The 18564-nt window shown below is 43.4% G+C and overlaps 1 protein-coding gene across 12 annotated transcripts in view; it reads left to right on the top strand.

The window, feature by feature from the left end:
- Positions 1 to 18564, top strand: part of LOC142092367 (E3 ubiquitin-protein ligase MIB2) — a 72974-nt gene that overhangs the window by 4525 nt on the left and 49885 nt on the right. For all 12 annotated transcript variants that reach the window (XR_012677035.1, XR_012677036.1, XM_075172296.1 and 9 more), the window contains exons 3-4: positions 12788 to 13138; positions 13615 to 13786. Coding sequence is in view for 10 of the 12 variants with exons in the window: in XM_075172296.1 (XP_075028397.1) it covers positions 12892 to 13138; positions 13615 to 13786 (419 nt within the window). In the remaining 2 variants the exon portion in view is untranslated. The remainder of the gene's footprint in view (positions 1 to 12787; positions 13139 to 13614; positions 13787 to 18564) is intronic.

The following is an 18564-nucleotide window of genomic DNA, read 5'->3' as shown; positions in this document are numbered from 1 at the left end:
TAAACTACACCAAAACCATTCCTGATAGATAAGTTGAGCTTGTTCTTTAAGTAATGGAGATTTTCTAGCTTTCCTGGATGGGTTGTATTTGACTTTATTAAACTAATTTTTTTTTTTATATTGTGACTTTTGTCAGTGTTCTAAATGGGCACAAAGAGCCCTGCTAGCCACTGCAAGGGATGCCAGGTGGTTGACAATTGACCTTTTAATGCCAATGGCCAGAAAAGCAATGGTGATTCTTAGCAGGAGAGGGGAGGGGAGTCACTCAATGCAATGCTTGGGAGTTTTTGTTTGTTTTCCTTATGCCACAGGGATCTTCCATGGAGGGTATGGGAAAGTTAAAATACTGTTCTCCCATTTTTCCTTTGTAAAGTGAAAAAGACCTTAATTCAAACTTAGCAAATAATTGCTTTTTTTTTAAACAGCATCACCTGTGTGGTTTTGGGTGGGGGGTGTGTGTGTGTTTGTTTGTTTTTACTGTAATGCAATGTAAATTTAACTCTGAAATCTGCTATTGAGGAAAAAGTGGATTCTCATCAGTCCCAGTTACTGAGCTTTTCAAGGCTTGAGGCAGCAATCTGCAAACTGTCAGGTCCAATTAAAGCAAATGGCTGGAGCTGTTTTTCTACCTCCTGGAGAGAGCAGAGTTCATCAAAAGCCAGAAAGAAATTTCATCGGGCTCATGAGCAATTATCTTGTGGGATGTAATAAGAGAGATCCACTGGATGCCCAGTGTGAACTTTCACTTATAATCACTCTTAATTCTCCAGTGGGCAGATGAGCACTGATCTCACCAATTTAAAGCGTGAACTTTTTGTGTTCAGTAGAAGCTGGTAGAGGGAACTTGTTCTTTTGTAGGGTTTGACTCATGTTGACTTGTAAATCTGAATTTTTAACATCCTTGACCTGGCAAAAGATATTGCACCTTTCTGTGTGTTGTGGGTTAACCCTGGTAGGCAGTTAAGCACCACACAGCTGCTTGCTCACTCCCACTCCAGTGGGATAGGGAAGAGAACTGGAAGGGTAAAATTGAGAAAGCAGGACTTCATCAGGTATAACGGTTACTTGGGAAGGCAAACACCATTACTCCAAATGTCCCCCCCTTCCTATTTCTTTCCCTCAGCTTTTATTGCTGAGCACGATGTCATATCGGATATCCCTTTGGTCAGCTGTCCTGGCTGTGTTCCCTCCCAAATTCTTGTGCACCCCCAGCCTACTCGCTGGCAGGGCAGTGTGAGAAACAGAAAAGGCTTTGGTACTGTGTAAGCACTGTTCAGCAATAGCTAAAACAGTGTGTTATCAACACTGGTCACAATTCCAAAACAGAGCACTATACAAGCTGCTATGAAGAAAATTAACTCTATCCCAGCCAAAACCAGTACTCTGTGGTATACCACAACTTCTGTTTTTGGAAGCCTGTGACAGGTGTTTATTTTTGGCTTACTGGTGGTGTTTCCCAAAGGTTGTGTTTGCATTTGTATGGTTTAAAGCAAATATTGACCTACTGTGCAATCCAGTGTATTTCATGGGTCTAGTTCATTAGTTAGCATGGAGCTGATTCATTAAAAATACTGTGCTGTATCTTTGCTCCTGGTAGATCGTCTGGCTGATACTGTCACTTTCTGTTTAACTAACTTTGTTACTCCTCGCTGACAAAAATCCCTTTTCGGTCCATAGAACTTGGTGACAAAACCAGTTTGGATTGAGGCTATGCAGATGAGTGCTTGGTTCACTTTTCTGTGTCTGTGAGTTGAAGTTTGATTAAAAGTGAGAATTGAAGGTTCAAGGCCAACTCAGTTGTGGTTTGATAGCTTTAGAAGACTACGAGCTTTTTGTGCATGCCTTCATTGGTATATTTCTTGAGACTTCATCCATATTGAAGCTGTGGTTTTTTGAATCCCATCTGTGAGCAAAATTAAGGAGAGGTGTCTTCTATCTGAGACTTCAGTTGTGGTGGTCCTGGATCTGAAAGTGGGCAGTACTTTTTGTCTGTTTAGCCTCAAAAGAACGGAGGACTTCACAGTGTTCAGGTATAACAACAAAGGACACTCGGCCCCAATGTTTGTACTTAAAACCAAGAAATTTCAATTTTGTAACAAGGAAAATAGACGCTAACCCTGCAGGGTTTTTTAGATACCATCTCACCCTTTGGAAGCATATGGGATGCTGACTTTCTTGGGCCGTGGAGCCATTTTTTTCCTAGTGCATCCTCCTTGCAGTCCAGATGATAGTCCAGTATATGCAAGCTGTTAAACACAGAGGTACTGCCTTTCCCCCTAAGGGACAAGTGGTGGTGCCTGTGCATTTCATTTTCTTGTGTGCTATGATGCATTTTCTTCTTCTGGTGGTGTATTTTACCATATGAAGACAGCATGGCTTTGAGACTGAGTCACTCCACTGGGATTATTGTAATCTGGTGCTTCCGGCTCTGCCATGGACAGTATCAGAAGAATCACTGAGTGTTCCTCTGTCACAATTCTGAATGAGGATCTTGGCTTTTGTCCATTATCTCTTGTGCTCTTCCTTAGCTAAGCAGAGCCCACCTTTCACTGTGTTTCATGCAGCAGCTGGCTCAGTTGGCTTTTGTGTCCACTGAAGCTGTTAGGTACTGCCATACTTGCACATAATGAAGATGAAAATGTAAGCTATGTAACTTCTCTATAACTTATTCCATCTTTAGGATCTATTCTGAGATTGATTGCCATTTTTTAGGAAACCAGAATGCTGGGGTCAAGCTTCTCGGAAGGGTTTGCACAAAACTACTGTTACTGAATATTAATAAATTTGCTGGTGCTTATTTTAGGCCTGTATCCTTTAACAAGGTGAAAGGATAGTAAGCCAGCATGATAACCACTGAAAGTATCACTCCTACAACTTGAAAGGGAAGGCAAGATTCCCCTCTCACCATAACAACTCAGTGATAAAATACAATCAGTGTGAATTGAATGTAAAATTCAGTTTAGGCAAAACAGATCAATGGGCTGGCATTTGTAAAGGACAAGTGTTGATTGAAGCGATAAAATGCACTCAATGGGACTGTCTTTAAGCATAGCGCCTTTAGTTATTTTTAGCATTTCCTCACTCTATGTCCCAGTATTTCAGGATGTGTGCCTGCTCTTATACAGTGAAGCTGAAATGACAAGATATTAATCCCTGAGCAAAGGCATATTAATGACCTGCCTTATTCTGTTTATGTAATACAGTTAAATATACTTTGAGAGCAGGTGAGGTATGGGGCATGTAAATGGTTTAACCTCATGCAGGCTTTTTCTTGATTGATTGGTTTTAATGGTGGCAGCTGCCCCATTTCTGATTTTTTTCTGCTGAGAGTAATTTGTCAGTAGAATGGCCTCATTTATCTGCTATTGATATTTAAGCCACAGAAACATCATCTGCTCTTTTCTCCCCCTCTGTGCCAGTGATGCCATTTTGCAAAATTTAGACTAAACAGAAATCCTGACCGCACAAGGAAAAGTGAAGCAAAGTATCATTGAGACCTTGTGGCTTTGCAGTGGAATATTAAACTATTCACTTCAGCCAATTCTGCAAATCTTTTTGGTGGGCTGAGGGGGGTAATCTCATGGGTTTAGTCTAATTTCTAGTGGTTAAGTTTCTCACATGGTGGCTGAGACAGTGTCACTCTTCTACCTTAGGAGATCTGCTAGTGCTGGGAACTAAGAGTTTGTATCTTCTGTGCTGTAATTAGGCACTGCGGATTTGCCATGTGAGTGGGCTCTCTAGCCATCTTTGTGTTAGCCACAAAAGATAAAGCCTGGGAAACTGCCTTCTCCAAAATGGAGAGTGAGGCCTTACTAGACTTTCAGTCTCAGTGGCTAAACAAGACCTGATCTGACAGCATTGCTCTTTGTATGGGCAAGGGCTGTGGAATGAGATCTGGAAAACAATAAACAACTAAATGGGCCTGACTGCATGTTTTCCCATGTCAAGAAGTGGGACTTGTACTAGTGCTGTGTTGTGAGGTAGTGTTAAAGCCCAGTGTTTGTGAATTAATAATTTATTGAAACAACTATTCTGAAAGCAAAAAATCTTTATCGTGTTAAAATGCAATATTAGCCCTTATACTAGAGTTATTTTTCTCATTTAGTAGGGTTTTATGTATAGGTAATAGAAGGCACTATTACCAAGGAGCTTATTAGAAGAGGCCTGCTAAGAAGGCAAGGGTTTTGTTTGAGTAGTGGGGAAGCTAGTGCAAAGTAAGAGACTGCCTGAGTTGAGGAGTAGATGATAAACTCATTTCTGAAGAAATGTGAGAGAATTAGAATATGTATTTCCATGGGAGGACTTTTGGGCCCAATACAAACGGACTGTGTAGAAAGCCAAAGTTCAGAGTAGACGAGGAGAGAGATTTGCAAGTGGTAGAGCTGGGTATTGAACTGGTGTGAGTTGGAGTTGAATTAATAAAGTGCCATGGGATAGGCAAAAGTCTCCAGGTAGGGGCCCTGCTAGAAACTGGAGATTGAATGCACAGAGTTCAGGTGTGCGGGGAGCCAGGGGGATCCGCCTCTGGGTTTGAAATTGCACAAGGCAGCACACCTGCGGCACCGTGGCCAGCTGGCAGCAGCAAGGGCTAATGGCTCCTAGCCTCACCTGGGAGCCGGGAGGGGACGAAAGCTACAGGGTGGTCCTTATATGGTGGTAAGTCAAAAAGGAGTATTTACTGTGTGTTTTGCTGCTTTTCTGGTCTGCTTTCATTTAACAGTGAATGTATTTGTGGGTATTGTGTGTATCCTTGAGAGAAATTACACTGCGTCCTTTTAATGAGAGCACAGGCATGTGTCTGCCGCTGTGCTGTCCTGGGGTCTTGCTGTTTGCTGAGGAGAAAGAAAAGTGAAGGGTAAGTCTGAGTTTGAGCTTATTGGCATGAATACTAGCTTTGGTAATTAACTCAGCAGCTTTGAGCCTTGGTCAGAGGTATTTGATCCTAGTTGTGGTCTATTATTAAAGAATACAGAAGTATTTATTTCTGTTTTGCAGGTGGGGAAACTGGGATAGGGAACAATACTTAATTGTGTAGATAAGCTTCGGCCAGGTATTTAGGTATTCAACTTGTGTTGGTTTCGCAAAAACACTGCTTGTGTCAGGAAAGGGGGAAAACACTGTCAAGCCTTATTTCTGTAGGGCGAATGCCCATAGGAGTAGTGTAGAAAGCAGTATAGCTAAAACCCAGCTGCATAGCCATAGCAGAAGTTCTTAAGCTAATATGAGCTGACTTCGTTTAGTCATTACACTTAACTTGTTTGAATCTCTGTTGATGTTCCTACTATGAGGATATACAAAAATAAATCTTGAAACTTTACAGTAGTGGTAGTTGATCAATCTAAATGTTTAATTGCTTGATACTACTTTTTTTAAAGGCACTGTGTCCCTGAAGTTCCCTTGGAAGCAAGCAGTTAAAATGTGGTATGTGTGTGTATGGTGAGGGCTTAAAATAAAATACTTGGAGAGAGTAGGAACCACTTTGGCAGCTTAATACAGAATGGTTGAAGAAACTGCTCCTGACTGAGTCAGGTGCCTCTCTGCTGCCTGTTTTAGTTGGGAACAGATCCTTTTGACCCCTGATTTGAACTGCAGACCTTTGCTCTTGCGTAGAATCCCACTGCAATGAACAATGAGGCCGGCAGGACCACCACCAGTGTCCTTTGGCGTCTTGTTGTTGAACTGTGTCCTGAAGAATGAACGACATCATTCTGATTGCTTGCCTGTGCTGCAGTGAAATTGTTCTGGATTTCTGCTGTTGCAGGCAGTGTTGATGACCTGCTCTGTTCCAGGTTGTCTGTGCTAGATGTCTGTAAACATTTTATGAGGTTTGCCCAGTCTGCATTGGGATCAAGGAAGGATAAAGCAAGTGACGTTTGTCTTGACAGAGCTCACTGGCTTGCAGTTATTTTGCTGATATCAAGTGAATAGTGTCTTTATGCACAGTGCCCTGGCTCTGCTTGGTATGTTCACCTCTTCCCTGAGAGAGATGAGTTGAGGATCAAATACCGAAGCACAATTCTGCTCATTAGCTAATAAAATTCACAGCTGGAATGTCTCTGGCATACCTTTTTTCTACTTGTTAAGTCCTTATGAGCACTGATCTAATCAGCACTGATCCAGAGGATCATTGTCCATTTGGTTGATCCCTGTAAATGTTTGCATTCATTTCATCTGGTTACTGCCACTTTCAACTATTGATTGTTATGGCCTCGTTAGTTACACTCTGTTCTCCTAATCCTTTCAACATTTTCTGTTGCTTTTCAATGGAAGAATCTCATCAACATTAATTTACTGTGCTGCTATTGCTGCTTCTGCCCTCGCTGTTTTACAAAGGATGAAAGACTATAGAGGTAGCTGAGATGTAAGCTAACTCCCAGTCTGCTGCAAGTTAATTTAATAAACTGAAGCCTGTGTGTAGTTCTTCCTGTGCTGCTTATTCACTATTTGTATGAGGGGGGGATGTCTCCGAAGACAGGCTGTAAAACTCCTTAGATTCTCTTCTAATTAAAATAAGCTTCTTTACCCACCTCTGAGTTGTGCTGAGGGTGCCAAAGCTTAATTCTCTTACTCGTTGCGTTGTATACCATGTGCAAAAGGTCATGTGGAAGAACGGGTTTATAGCTCCATAGTAGTGTCATGGGGGCAGTGTGAACACAATGTGTTGAATAAATAAATACTGAGTTTCAAGAAGTGTTGATCTACCTGTTCTTGTCAGGCAGAGGACAGAGTGTTTTCTCCTCTTAGTAATGTTACATATTTTCTGTCCCTGAATGGGAATTTATGGAGGAAATCTTGACTCCTGTGATGACTGCCCAGTACACCCAGGATTCACCAAGGTGAAGATTTTGGCAGCTTCCAGCCCTGTTCCAGTGTACCCCGTTGCATAGTCACGCTCATGTCAGAGGCCCAGCACTTGCATTCAGAGAATGCACATGAATGAGACTTTAAGGGGGATGCAAAACATTACTGTGAGGGAATCGCACGTGGTCTGGTGCTGCGGCCGTGGATGTCTGGTCAGGATTCATGGCTTTTAAAGCATAAAAATAGTGATGCTCGCTGTGGGCATTCTCTAGGGAATCTGACCTACGGACATGTCTGTCTCCAGCTGGCTGGGGCGTAGAGCTTGGAGCCTCTCGAGTGCTGTCTGGAGGGAACAAGGCGGCTCCTCGCTCGCTATCGCCTGATGCAGGTGACTGCAAGGGGGCAGGTTCTGGCCCTGGGTGACTGCTTGGGCTCTCGGAAGGAAACACTGCTTTTAGCTCAGGGCCGGGCCGGTGCCTCAGGGCCGGGCCAGCCTGAGCTGCCGCTCTAGGGGCGAGTAGGGGAGCGGGAGGCTTGCCCTCATCTGGGGTGGATCTTCCTCCTGCCTCTGCCCTGGCAGTCCTGCAGCCGCGGGGCTGGGTCGCTGCAGCTCCCCCGGGGAGGTGTCACTCGTCGAAGTGCCCTCAGCGTCCCGCCTGGACGGGACGGGGCTCTCCGGGGCGGCACTCGCCGTGCCCGGGGCCGCCCGAAGCGGTGACGGGACGGGCAGCGGCTAGCTCCGCCCGGGAGCCGCCCCGCATGTCCCGGCTCGGCTGCGCTGTCGCGGCTGTGACCGCACCGCAGAGCGGGGGACGGGCCCAGGGCGCCTGCCGGTGCCTCGCAGCCGGCGGCCCCTGCCCGAGGAAGCCCCCGGCGCTGGGGCGCGGCCGGAGGGCAAGGCCCCGCCGCGGCAGCGGGCTGGCGTGGCGGCACCCGCTCCCGCCTGCAGGTAAGGCGGGGCGGGAGGGCGGGGGGCCGTGCCGGGCGGGCCAAGCCCGGCTGCCCCTCGTCTCGGCTGGAGCGGCGCGGCGCGGGCCCGGGCCGGCGGAGCTGGGACGGAGCTCGGGCTCTGGCTGCGGTGCCGCCGATCCGGGGCGGTGGCAGCAGCTGCCGAGGGTTAATGGCAGGAGGCCCGTTGCTCTGGCGCGGCTCTCGCAGCAATCCTCCCGCCTGAGGGGTGTCTCTGGGGGGAGCAGGGCTACCCCTGCTCTAACGCACCTGGGTCCAAAGGATCGAGTTGTTACATCAGTTCCAGGGGTTTGTAGCTCAGGTGTGCTTTGTATTCCTTGGAAAACCGCCTAAGAGCAAGAGGGTGAAAGTAAGTAGACAGCGTGAGCTCCTTGGTAGGTGTTGGATGCTGCAGATCTCCAGTTATTAGAGATACAATATCCAAAATAACAGACTGTATCTGAGGAGAAGGAAGAGTCAAAGAGAATGAAAATAGGAAGAGATGGGGGGTGATGTTCTTGTCCAAAATGCTTAGCGTAATAATGACTTTTTTGGGGACTTGTGATTTAACAGTTGGGAAAGCTGGGCATTTCAGGCTCAAGTGAGCTGAAAATAATAAAAGTTCTGCAGCAGCCATCTCCATGTGAGTTCACAAAGGATGCTCAGAAACTAGAAGCTAGAGGAATATCAAACCTTGTGCTTCGCAGCCTTGTGCTGCTCTTTTGAAAAAGTGTATGATTTGCGTTTGCCGTAGCCAGAGTACTTAAGGAAGTATCCTTAGGATAGGCAAAGTTCTCTAAGGTGGAGTAATTCACCCAAGATGACCATTCAAACCACAAAATATGTGTAAAGGAAAAAAAAAATCCCAAAATAAAACAACATCACCTGCATCTTCCTCTGTTTACCGTACTGTTCAAATACCTTGATAACCAAGTTTCATGCACTGATTTTGTCAATCTGCTTACACCACTGTTCGGTTCTGTTTACTGTGTATCCAGTACAGCAGCAACCTTTGCCTCTTACGAGATGGATGTTAGGTTGCCTCTAGAGCACCTTCTATCAACAGCACAGTTTGAGTATTGGCAGAAAGTTGCAGCAATTATTGCAATTCAGATGTTGCAGACTGAAGGCGCTAAAGTATTTTCCTTTTGTTCCAGTTAAGTAATACTGGGATTTCCTAAGAATGGACTCGTAGATTTACACCTGGGCTGTTCTTTCCTCTGTCACAGTAGATGAGGTCAGGATTCAGAAATATGCTTGTGTCTTATAACGGATTATTTGTTCATAGTTACTTTAAACTCTCATGGGAAACTGATGTTTTCGCTGTGAATCATTTCTGGCAGCTATACCTATCCTTCCCTGGAATAAATATGACCCAGACAGCATCGAGGGAGGAGTATTTGCTTCAGTGAGTGAAACATTTCCACTTAGGAAGTAAATAATGCTGATCTCTGGCAAAGTTCAGACTGCATGAGCATTGTAATTCATCTCGTAAAGATTTTGAACGGTTCTTTACTCGTTATGCATCACCCCTGCAGATCAGATGGGAATGCAGAATGCATTTGGTGCCTTCTTGTGTGGCAAATGGAGTATTCACATTAAGAAGACAGCCTTCAAAACAGTGAGCAAGGGATTGCATGAAGGTCATTGCAGCACAGACAACTCCATTAACTAGTATTCAGCATCACAGGTGTACAGTTGAACTACGAGAGCTTCCTAGATTTGTGGGATGAGTACATGTGCAGCTCCTTTGTGAGTTGTAGGGACCTGCAGAACCAAGGGAAGCTTGATGCCTGTGGCAGCAGTAAAATCATAGAATCATGGAATGGTTTGGGTTGGAAGGGACCTTAAAGATCATCTGGTTCCAACCCCCTGCTGTGGTCAGGGACACCTTCCACTAGACCAGGTTGCTCAAAGCCCCATCCCACCTGGCCTTGAACACTTCCGGGGATGGGGCATCCACAGCTTCTCTGGACAACCTGTTCCAGTGCCTCACCACCCTCGTAGGGAAGAAAGTCTGTTCCCATCTGGATCCAGCTTATTATGGGCTACTGATTAGATGGATTTTTGTCCTTACAACTCAGTACCTGTTACATTGACAGAGATTGCTGTCTATTGGCAGTTCTGCGACAAGACACCTGATGTTGGCATGTCATGTTGCATCCGTAAGTAAATTCACAGTGCAGTGAAATGATGCATTTCTCCAGGACTCTTTCTACAAAGTAGAAAGTAGTAGCTTTGTGTAGCTTGTGTATTTCGCTGGCAGTTTGAAGAAGGGATCTCTGTAGCATCCATGTCAGAAAAGGAGTGGGAAGGTGCACAGAGAAAGTGTGGTTTTGCCTGTATGTAGGTCACACATTTCTAGGCCCAAGGCAGTGCTGACCTGGGGTTGGTGCTCTGCTGTTTGACTGCTCTGTTGAGCAAGTGTCACAATATGTAGTGTGCTAGCCTGCTCTGCTGTTTTCAGGTAGCAAGGGATCATCCTCCTTTTATGCAGTGACTTAAATTTTATGGGTTTGTGGCACAGCCTGGAATATTCTTTTATGATGAATAATTTTTGGCAGTGGCATTGCCTTCCTTGAAATGCTGAGAGTTCTGAAGCCTGTGATGTTTCTTTCATTCCTGGGGAGAGGGAAAAGGTCCACTGAAATAGCATAAAACTCTTAAGGTTGCGGAGTGGCACTCCATCCTCATCTAATAAACCCTGTGGTATTTGTTGTTTCCTTCTCTAAGCATGCAATTCCTTTTCCCACTGTTATTACCTCCCCCCACCTTCCACCAGTTCACTTGGATGAAACAGGAGGGGTGGTGGTTGTTTTTAAGGAAAAGCCATGTAGGAATAATTGAACTGTGCTTCTCTAGTACCTTTGTATTGCTGGATGTTACAATTTGTTTTCTTTGCAGTGGGTTTGACTGTCTTGTCTGGTTGATAGCAGCTTTTTAAAAAAGCAGTTCTGCCTCTTAGTTAAAGCAATAAAGTGTCCATTTTATTCATGTCTGATCTGGAGGAAGAGGGGATCGTACAAATCTCATTAGGTTCTGCAGTGCTTTCTAAAAGGATATTCTTTCTTTTTTATAATTCTGTTTTCATAAAGACAATGAACACCGGCGCACCTTAAACTCAGCAATGTTACATCCACCTCCACAAAGGACGTCTAAATGAAAGTGTTGCCCAAGGCATCTTTTAGTGATGATTAAAATGAAAGATGACAGGAAGTTCACAAGGACGTTTGGTTTTGATGTTGGTCTCATGTGACAGATGTTTGGATGTCACAGTGATGCGTAGCAGGAAAAGTCTGAGGCGAGAGAGATGCTAAAGCTGAGCAGAAATTAGGCTCTTTCTGCACGCTAGAAATTTGATTTTTCATCAGACTACTCTTCTGTACATTTAGAAGGGGATGTTTGGCTGGAGGAAGAGTTTATTTTTAGGCCTCGGTGATTTCAGCTGCTTTATTGGTAGGCGGTAGTGTTAACAACATGTCACGTGGCAAAAGCTGCTCCGATTGCCGTGTCTGAGTACACATCCTATTAGCTTGTCAGCGGGTTTGTCAGCCTGGTTTGAACTGGCTCTGTGTCATGGCAGTTGGTAAGATTTGCTGTGGTTTTGGAATCTGCACAGTTTGGCCCTTGACGTTCTGTTGGGGTTTTTTTTCCCTAAATTTTGAGAAAATTTTGGATGTTATGGAGAGGAAGAGGGAGACCCAGGGATGCCCAAAGATAAAAGGAGGCTACCGTAGATTTTTCCAGAAGTTAAAGCAGCAGCTTGGCCCTAAATATTGAAAGCCACACTCCTCTGTCTTGTTGTTCTGGTAAAGAGGTAAACCAGGCTTTGACAATCTATTTTGATTTAATTCAAAGTTGTGGATGTGCTGTGTCCGTGTGGTATTCACCTCATTTACCAATTGTCATGGCAACAGCTGGAAAGGCTATCCCAAGCTTTTACTGATCCCAGCACAAAATCTGCTTATTGCACGTAAGCAATAACCCTTCCCTGTTCCTGCTATAGCTAGCATTGATAAATAGCAGCAAAGATTGACATTTCTCTGACATTGGCACTTCTTTAAAAACTGCTATTACTTTTAGAAAACAGACAAACATTTCTTTCATATGCATCTTTAAAACTTCCTGTATCCCAAAATCAAAACCAAAACTAACTTTCATTTAACTGAATCAACACTGCAGTATTATGTGGTAAGATGCATATGAAGAGTCTTCCTCAAAAATTGACCGGTATTAACATTTTGTTGCTAAAATCATGCTGCTGGTGTTTTCCTGGTCATTTTTTTCAACTCTATTTTCTGTAGTTTTTGTTTCTGTTGCCATTGTGTCTCTGGTAGCTGTTGCACATATTCCTGAATTTGAAATCAAGGGCTGGTACTGGAGTTTTGTAAAGACTTCTTGCCCAGTTCTCTTCCCTCATACCCAGTGCTTTGGAATAAGTCTTTTGGATATTATGCAGATGTTTCTGTGCCTTGGAAGTCTGGCTAGTTTGCGTATCCTTCTCTTCTGTGCTAAAGCTGTGAGGATCCCTGTTTTAAATAAAGTACAGATTTATCTACTCAGCAGATGAGGCCTCTTCTGTAGCCAGGTCATTCTGGGGAAAAAAAATTACCTTTCTTGCCTTTATTTTTAATTATGTTTGTTGGTTTTTTTTAATGGGGTTGGAGTTAAATTTACCTATGGTACTATGAAGAAAAGGGGCTTCCAATTTGCTTGATAAAGGCAGCTGTCATTTTTAAAACAGCAGCTGGACTGTAATTAAGATTTATAGAAGGTAGTCAGGATGTTCCTCAGTAGTATCTCTTTGCACAGAATGTCTTATGATAGTGTTTACAGCAGAGTGGGACGAGTACTTCAAGCTGGGGTTTGAGTTCTTTTCATTTGAGAAGTGGAATCTAGAAAACCTACTGGCCCTGCTAATTCAGCATGAGTTTGTGTACCAAGGGTATGAGCTGAAATGGCATCCACTCCTCTTGCTATGAAAGTTATTGCTGTGAAGTGTTGAGTGGCATCACTTAATTGTATGTTGTCTTATTAGGTGTGCTGAACATGCTGCTGACGATGCTGAATGTGTTGCTGATGATACTGCCTGCCTCCAAGACCCCATACGTGGAAGAATTTTAGGGGTTGCTGTGCAGATCAATGGACGCAGACCCCTATGCCAGCATGCAGGTTGGGATGCGGGTAGTTCGTGGAGTGGACTGGAAGTGGGGCAGCCAGGACAGCGGTGAAGGGAATGTTGGGACTGTGGTTGAGATTGGTCGGACAGGCAGCCCAACCACTCCAGATAAGACTGTGGTCGTGCAGTGGGATCAAGGCAACAGAACCAATTATCGGACTGGATTCCAAGGGGCATACGACCTTCTTCTGTATGATAACGCACAAATAGGTAAGTATAGCATGGACAAGAAGCACAAACACTAGCACTGTAAACCCATCTCCTTTGGTATATGTAACACCTGCCCCACATGCTAGCTGGAATGTTTAGCCTTTGCCGCTGCCTCTGGACTGATGCTGAGCAGCAGTGTACGCTCAGCCAATTCATGGCAGTGAAATTCCTGTTTGCCTCTATGCAAAGGCTTTTCTTTCTTCTTTCTTTTTTATCTGTGGGTCTAACAGTTCTGGTGACTTTTGTCATTCTGCTAGATTCTGGCATGACTTTTAGGATGAGAGTCCCTTAAGCTGGGAAATGGATACTTCATATTACACATATCACTTTGTATTATATTATTGCATCATCTTCAATACATGCACAGTACATGATTTTTCTCTTTAAAACATGCTGATGTAGTTCTAAGAGCCTGGTCAGCCTGGTTTCCCTGGATTTTGTGTCGATCTTCTATTCCTTTGCTTTTGTTCTCCTAGGTGTTCGTCACCCTAACATCATCTGTGACTGTTGCAAGAAGCATGGTATACGGGGAATGCGGTGGAAGTGCAAAATGTGTTTTGACTATGACTTGTGCACACAGTGTTACATGAACAACAAGCATGATCTGTCTCACTCCTTCGAGCGCTATGAGACAGCACACTCACAACCGTAAGTGGTGCTATAGGGGAAGTCCAGTTAACCATGTGCTCAAAATTTTTTTACTGATAGGGTTGTATAGCCAAAAAAAGTTTGGGGACCACTGTCCTATAGAATAATGTAAGGCTGGATCTGGTACTTTTATGGAGCTGCTTGAAACAGCAGAAATCAGCAGAATTTTTCTGAAAAATTAAATTAAGGTGAAAATTCAAAATGTTTGTCTGCTCTGGTTTTTCTTTTCCTCCCCCCCAAGTAAATAATTTTGTAGGCATGCTTTTCTGTTTGCTGTCCTCAGATAACTGAGTGGCCACAGGGAGGCTGACAGGAATCTTGCACTCCCGAATTGTTGATTTCTTCTCGGGGTCTCTACTATTCACTGAAGAACAACACCTTCTCATTTACTCTGTGCTCTGCCTCTGCCCATTAGCATTAGTGGAAGTGACTGCTACACTGATGCTTGTGGAACAGCACCCATAATTTTATGCTCATTCGTGATGTGCCAAAACATGGAGGTCTGTTCTCCTGTCCCGAGGAAGAACTGAAAAATAGTCTTAATAGTAGTTTCATTTGTGCCTCCTAAGGTGGGTGTGAAAATGAATCTTGTAATCCTATTGCCTTTAGGAAAAGTAATAGGAAATCAGCTCTGGTCTCTGTCATTGATTATCTCCCCCCCCCCCCTTCTCCCCTTGAAAATATCACTGTGTACTGCATCTGTCAGTGGAACGAAAAGTGTAATTACTTTGCTAAAGACAGTGGTGTTGGATTTGCAGCTGTTTTTCCTCCCATATGGGAAGCTCTTTCTGGATTTGATTACCATAGTTTTGCCAGCGTGGCTGAGCCAGAATTCTGAGTGCTAGCAAAGGGGATAGATGTTGCTGTCCAAAGATGTCCCTCTGAGCTTTGAGGCTTGTGTTTATCCACCAGATTAGGATGTTTCTTGAGCTTGCGTTAATATGACAAGCCAGCCAGATCCTATTGTGAAATGAGCTTTGTGATTTCATACATGTATAAAAATATGCATGTATATAAAAATAGACATACATTTTTTTCTCTCTCTTTCTATGAATCTTATAGTTAGCTCCAAGTGGTTACTCAGAGGTGTCTTTTATTTGAGCTGTACGTACACTCTGCTGTTAAGGTACATAATCTTCCTCACATTTAAAGAAAAAAGAAAAAAAAGTAGGCAACAATTACTGTAGGAGGCTGCACTGTTGCAGAGCAGTCCAAATTTTCTGGCTTTTGCAGGGGTTCTCCAGGGCGCGGCACAGTGCTGCATTCTCTTGGGCAGCAGGCCAGCTCTGTTGCCTTTCCTGACTCTCATCAGGAACACCCCAGAATGCTATCATTTATCAAAAGGCAGATTGCTAGGCAATTTCCCCCCAGGACTCTTATCCTTTGCAGAACTTGTTTCCTTTTCTGAGGAATCTGAATGGTGTAAGATGTAAATAGAGCAATTTTTCCTTTCAAGGCTTGTATCTGACCTGTGTCCAGGCTGCCAGTTGAATTAGGCAGTAGAGTGCTTGCTGTCAGTGTGAAAAGAGAGCTTGGAAGACCGCCAGTAAACTTGCTGGACCTAGTACTGTCCTATGTGAGTTGTTTGACTTTCACAAAACACTGCAGCACCACTCTGGAATGTCACCAAAGCACTGGAGGGCTCTTTGGAGGTAGATGTCCACTAGAGCAGAAGTTGATGTCTGATGATGCTTGCCTCTTAGTGGCTTTTTGGTTTGTTTTTTTTTCCTAAACTCCTTTGTTTTTTTCTGCGAGTGTGGTTCATTCAGTGGTTAGAGAAGATGTGATGTAAATTAACTTTTTTTGAGTTGATAAAAAGAAGTCTAGACATAGGCCAGACTCTGTGATACCAAGTCTTTTGTTAAACTAGCAGTATTCTGATTTACATTACTGTATGTTAGCAGGAGCAATGATCTTCCTGATACCAGGCAGTTAATTAAAAAAAAAAAAAAAAAGAAAGAAAAAGGGGTGTGTGTCACTAAGCTTTTGGAGAAAGCAGGCTGTCAGAAATGCTTTTTGTTTCAGTCATTTGACTGAGTTGGGCAGTAGAATACTGTACTATAACTGCAATGCATATGTGTTTTATGCAAGAGCTTTCGAACAGGGAGCTGGCAAACTGAAACAATTTTAGTCAGAAATGTCTTGCAGTGCAGGAGCAGGAAGAAGTAGGAACACCTTTGCTTTAATGCTAATGTAATCCTATGACTTGTTGGTCTAGTGTTCCGTAGATTGCTCTGCATTAAGAATGGAATGTTCTGATTAAAAAAAAAAAAGTGAAACGAGGGACAGGGAGGGAGATCACCTTTGAACAATGCCCCAGAGAGGATTTCTTTGGAATAACTGAGGTCTGAACTGTAAAGACACATTGCAATGCAGCATCCTTTTTGAAGAACAAAAATTGCATACTTATGACTCACTAGGACTATTGCTTAGATCACTCATCTCAATTTTCTTACTTAATAAAATAGAAGAGAAAACCTTTGGCCGTTCCCCAAGGACCAAAAAAAGCTGTATATTTAAAAAGACATGGTAACTGCTCGGTGGATTTAGGTTTTCTTGAGGTTTTGTTGCTACCTGCTGTTGTTTGAATGGGTATGAAACACAGGATGCGTCTCCTTTAGAGATCAAGATTCTCTCACCTCCTTTCTCTGGCAGGGAATGGGTATCTTTTGGTTCTTTACAACGAGCCTCAAGCACAGTAGCGTGTTGCTTTCAAGACCCAGGCAAAGTGCAGTGATGAGCCCCCTGGAGTGTTAATTAGCCAGAAGGCTTATAAAGGGAGTGGATGGAGAGACAGCCCACCAAATTTGACAGCATCCAATAATCTTGGTTTTGCATAATGAAGGAGGGGCTACTTACATATCATGATTGTAGCTTACCATCAGCGAGATCAAATGTAGAACCGTGGAATGCAGCTGTATTACGGAGCTGGCACATCAACTGTCTCTTTGACCAAAGATCAAGAGCTGGGAGTTTCCAGTCCCTCCCTGGTCTCCCCTCTCAGTCCATTGTGAGAGGACATCGCCATGCATCCAGTCTTGCAACTGCTACTGTTGCTGATCCTTTGACAGGGGAAGCTAAGGCCTCTGGCAGGACAATTGCAGAGATCGCAGCGTGATGTCCTTGCACAGCAAATTGCTACTGCCTGCACTGCTGTTGCCAGACCCACCACATGGCACCTGAGCAGCTAAACCTAGGCAAGGCCAACACATAACTGTTTGTAGCAGCTCACTAATCCTAGGATTTAAGAGGCCTTAAGCCCAGACAGACACTGCAGAGGGTTCCCAATCAGTTTTCTAAAGAGGCTTTGAAGACACCTTTACCTGAAGGCTATTTCAGGTCTTAAATGACCTGAGTTTGAACCTCTGGTGGCAGGAAGTACTGTTTTTTTTATATTTTGCCATTTGAAGTAATCTCTTCGTGACATCTGCCAATTGCTGGCATTTTTTATTGGTCTTGTTTGGTTTGAATTTTATGGCTGTTTTGGGAGAGGCGCTCATCCTTAGTTTAAAAGAATGGATAGCTCAGTGTCACCGAAGACCACCTTTTTTCGCAATCTTGTATCCATTTGCTGAATATATGCTTAGTAATTGGAAGATAAATCAGTGTCTGTAAGCGGGATAGCAAAGCAAAACTCATCAGGTTTATGTTAGGGCTGGAATAGTGAGGCACACTCTGGTGAGTTCTGCAAATAATCAAGCCTGAGATAATCTTCCTCTTATACAAAATGGTAGTAGTAGTATATTCAGGTGCAAAAGCAGCAATGGCATTTTGCATGTATCACCTTCTCAGGGATGACACTAAGTTGAATTTCAGTAGGGGATGTGGTGCATTTTACCCAGGCTGTTTTCTAGACTTCACGCACCAATAAACCACAACCTTAACAGATTTTCAAAAGTCCTATTTTTTTGTGGAGAACAATGGAGTTGGGGGAGCCAGCAAACTACACAGGGAAATGCTTTGTGTAATCAAGCGTGAGAAATACAAATATTTTCTCACGTTGTGTTTTATACTGTAGTCAAAACAGAGTTTACAGTTATTTTCAGCCATAATTCTTAAACCAGCTCTGTCTAGTCTAGTTACCAGTTGGATTTCTAAATCAGATGCATTACAAGAACAAGTGTTTGCTATCATTTAGATATGCATGTGCAATGCAGACCCATTCAAGGCAGCTTTAATAATCCAGCCTTCCATCTGTGACTGCTTATACTGTAAGCCTGAACTAATATAGCAGCTGAGTGACAACTGCTGGGCGTTTGATTACTAGGCAATAAAGGGGATGCTGGTTTATTTACTGTAGTAGCCTCTTCAACATGTGTTATTTATGCAATATCAGTTTAAGCTGCTAGACTAAGAAATTTTGGTGAGTAACATTTTGAATCAAATCTGACTCTTGTGTGATGTTTGCTTCCTAACTTTTTAAAATGCTCATTAGGTATTAATGAATGTATTAATATGAATTTATTTATTAATTTATTCTGTTAATGAATGAATATAACTTTACTTTTTTAAAAAAATATGATTTACCAGATAAACTACCTAACTGTACCTCCTTAAAAAAACATGTACATTGCAGAACACTAGGGCATATTCCCACACTAGGGCTTCCCTTATTTAGTTTGGAATATTTTGTTTGATTTGTGGAATAGGGATTAAACTTCAGTGACGTATTTTATCTTTATCTTTTCTGGAATTACATGATCAAAACTGTAAGCAAGAGAAATCTTCACTAAAACATCCTTAGCCTGTGTTTTGAACTAATAGTCATGTTTAAAGGA

This window comes from Calonectris borealis, chromosome 23 (assembly GCF_964195595.1).
Source record: "Calonectris borealis chromosome 23, bCalBor7.hap1.2, whole genome shotgun sequence".
Lineage (NCBI taxonomy): Eukaryota > Metazoa > Chordata > Aves > Procellariiformes > Procellariidae > Calonectris > Calonectris borealis.
The sequence above is the reverse complement of the archived record's forward strand: the minus strand, read 5'-3'. Positions and strand labels throughout refer to the sequence as shown.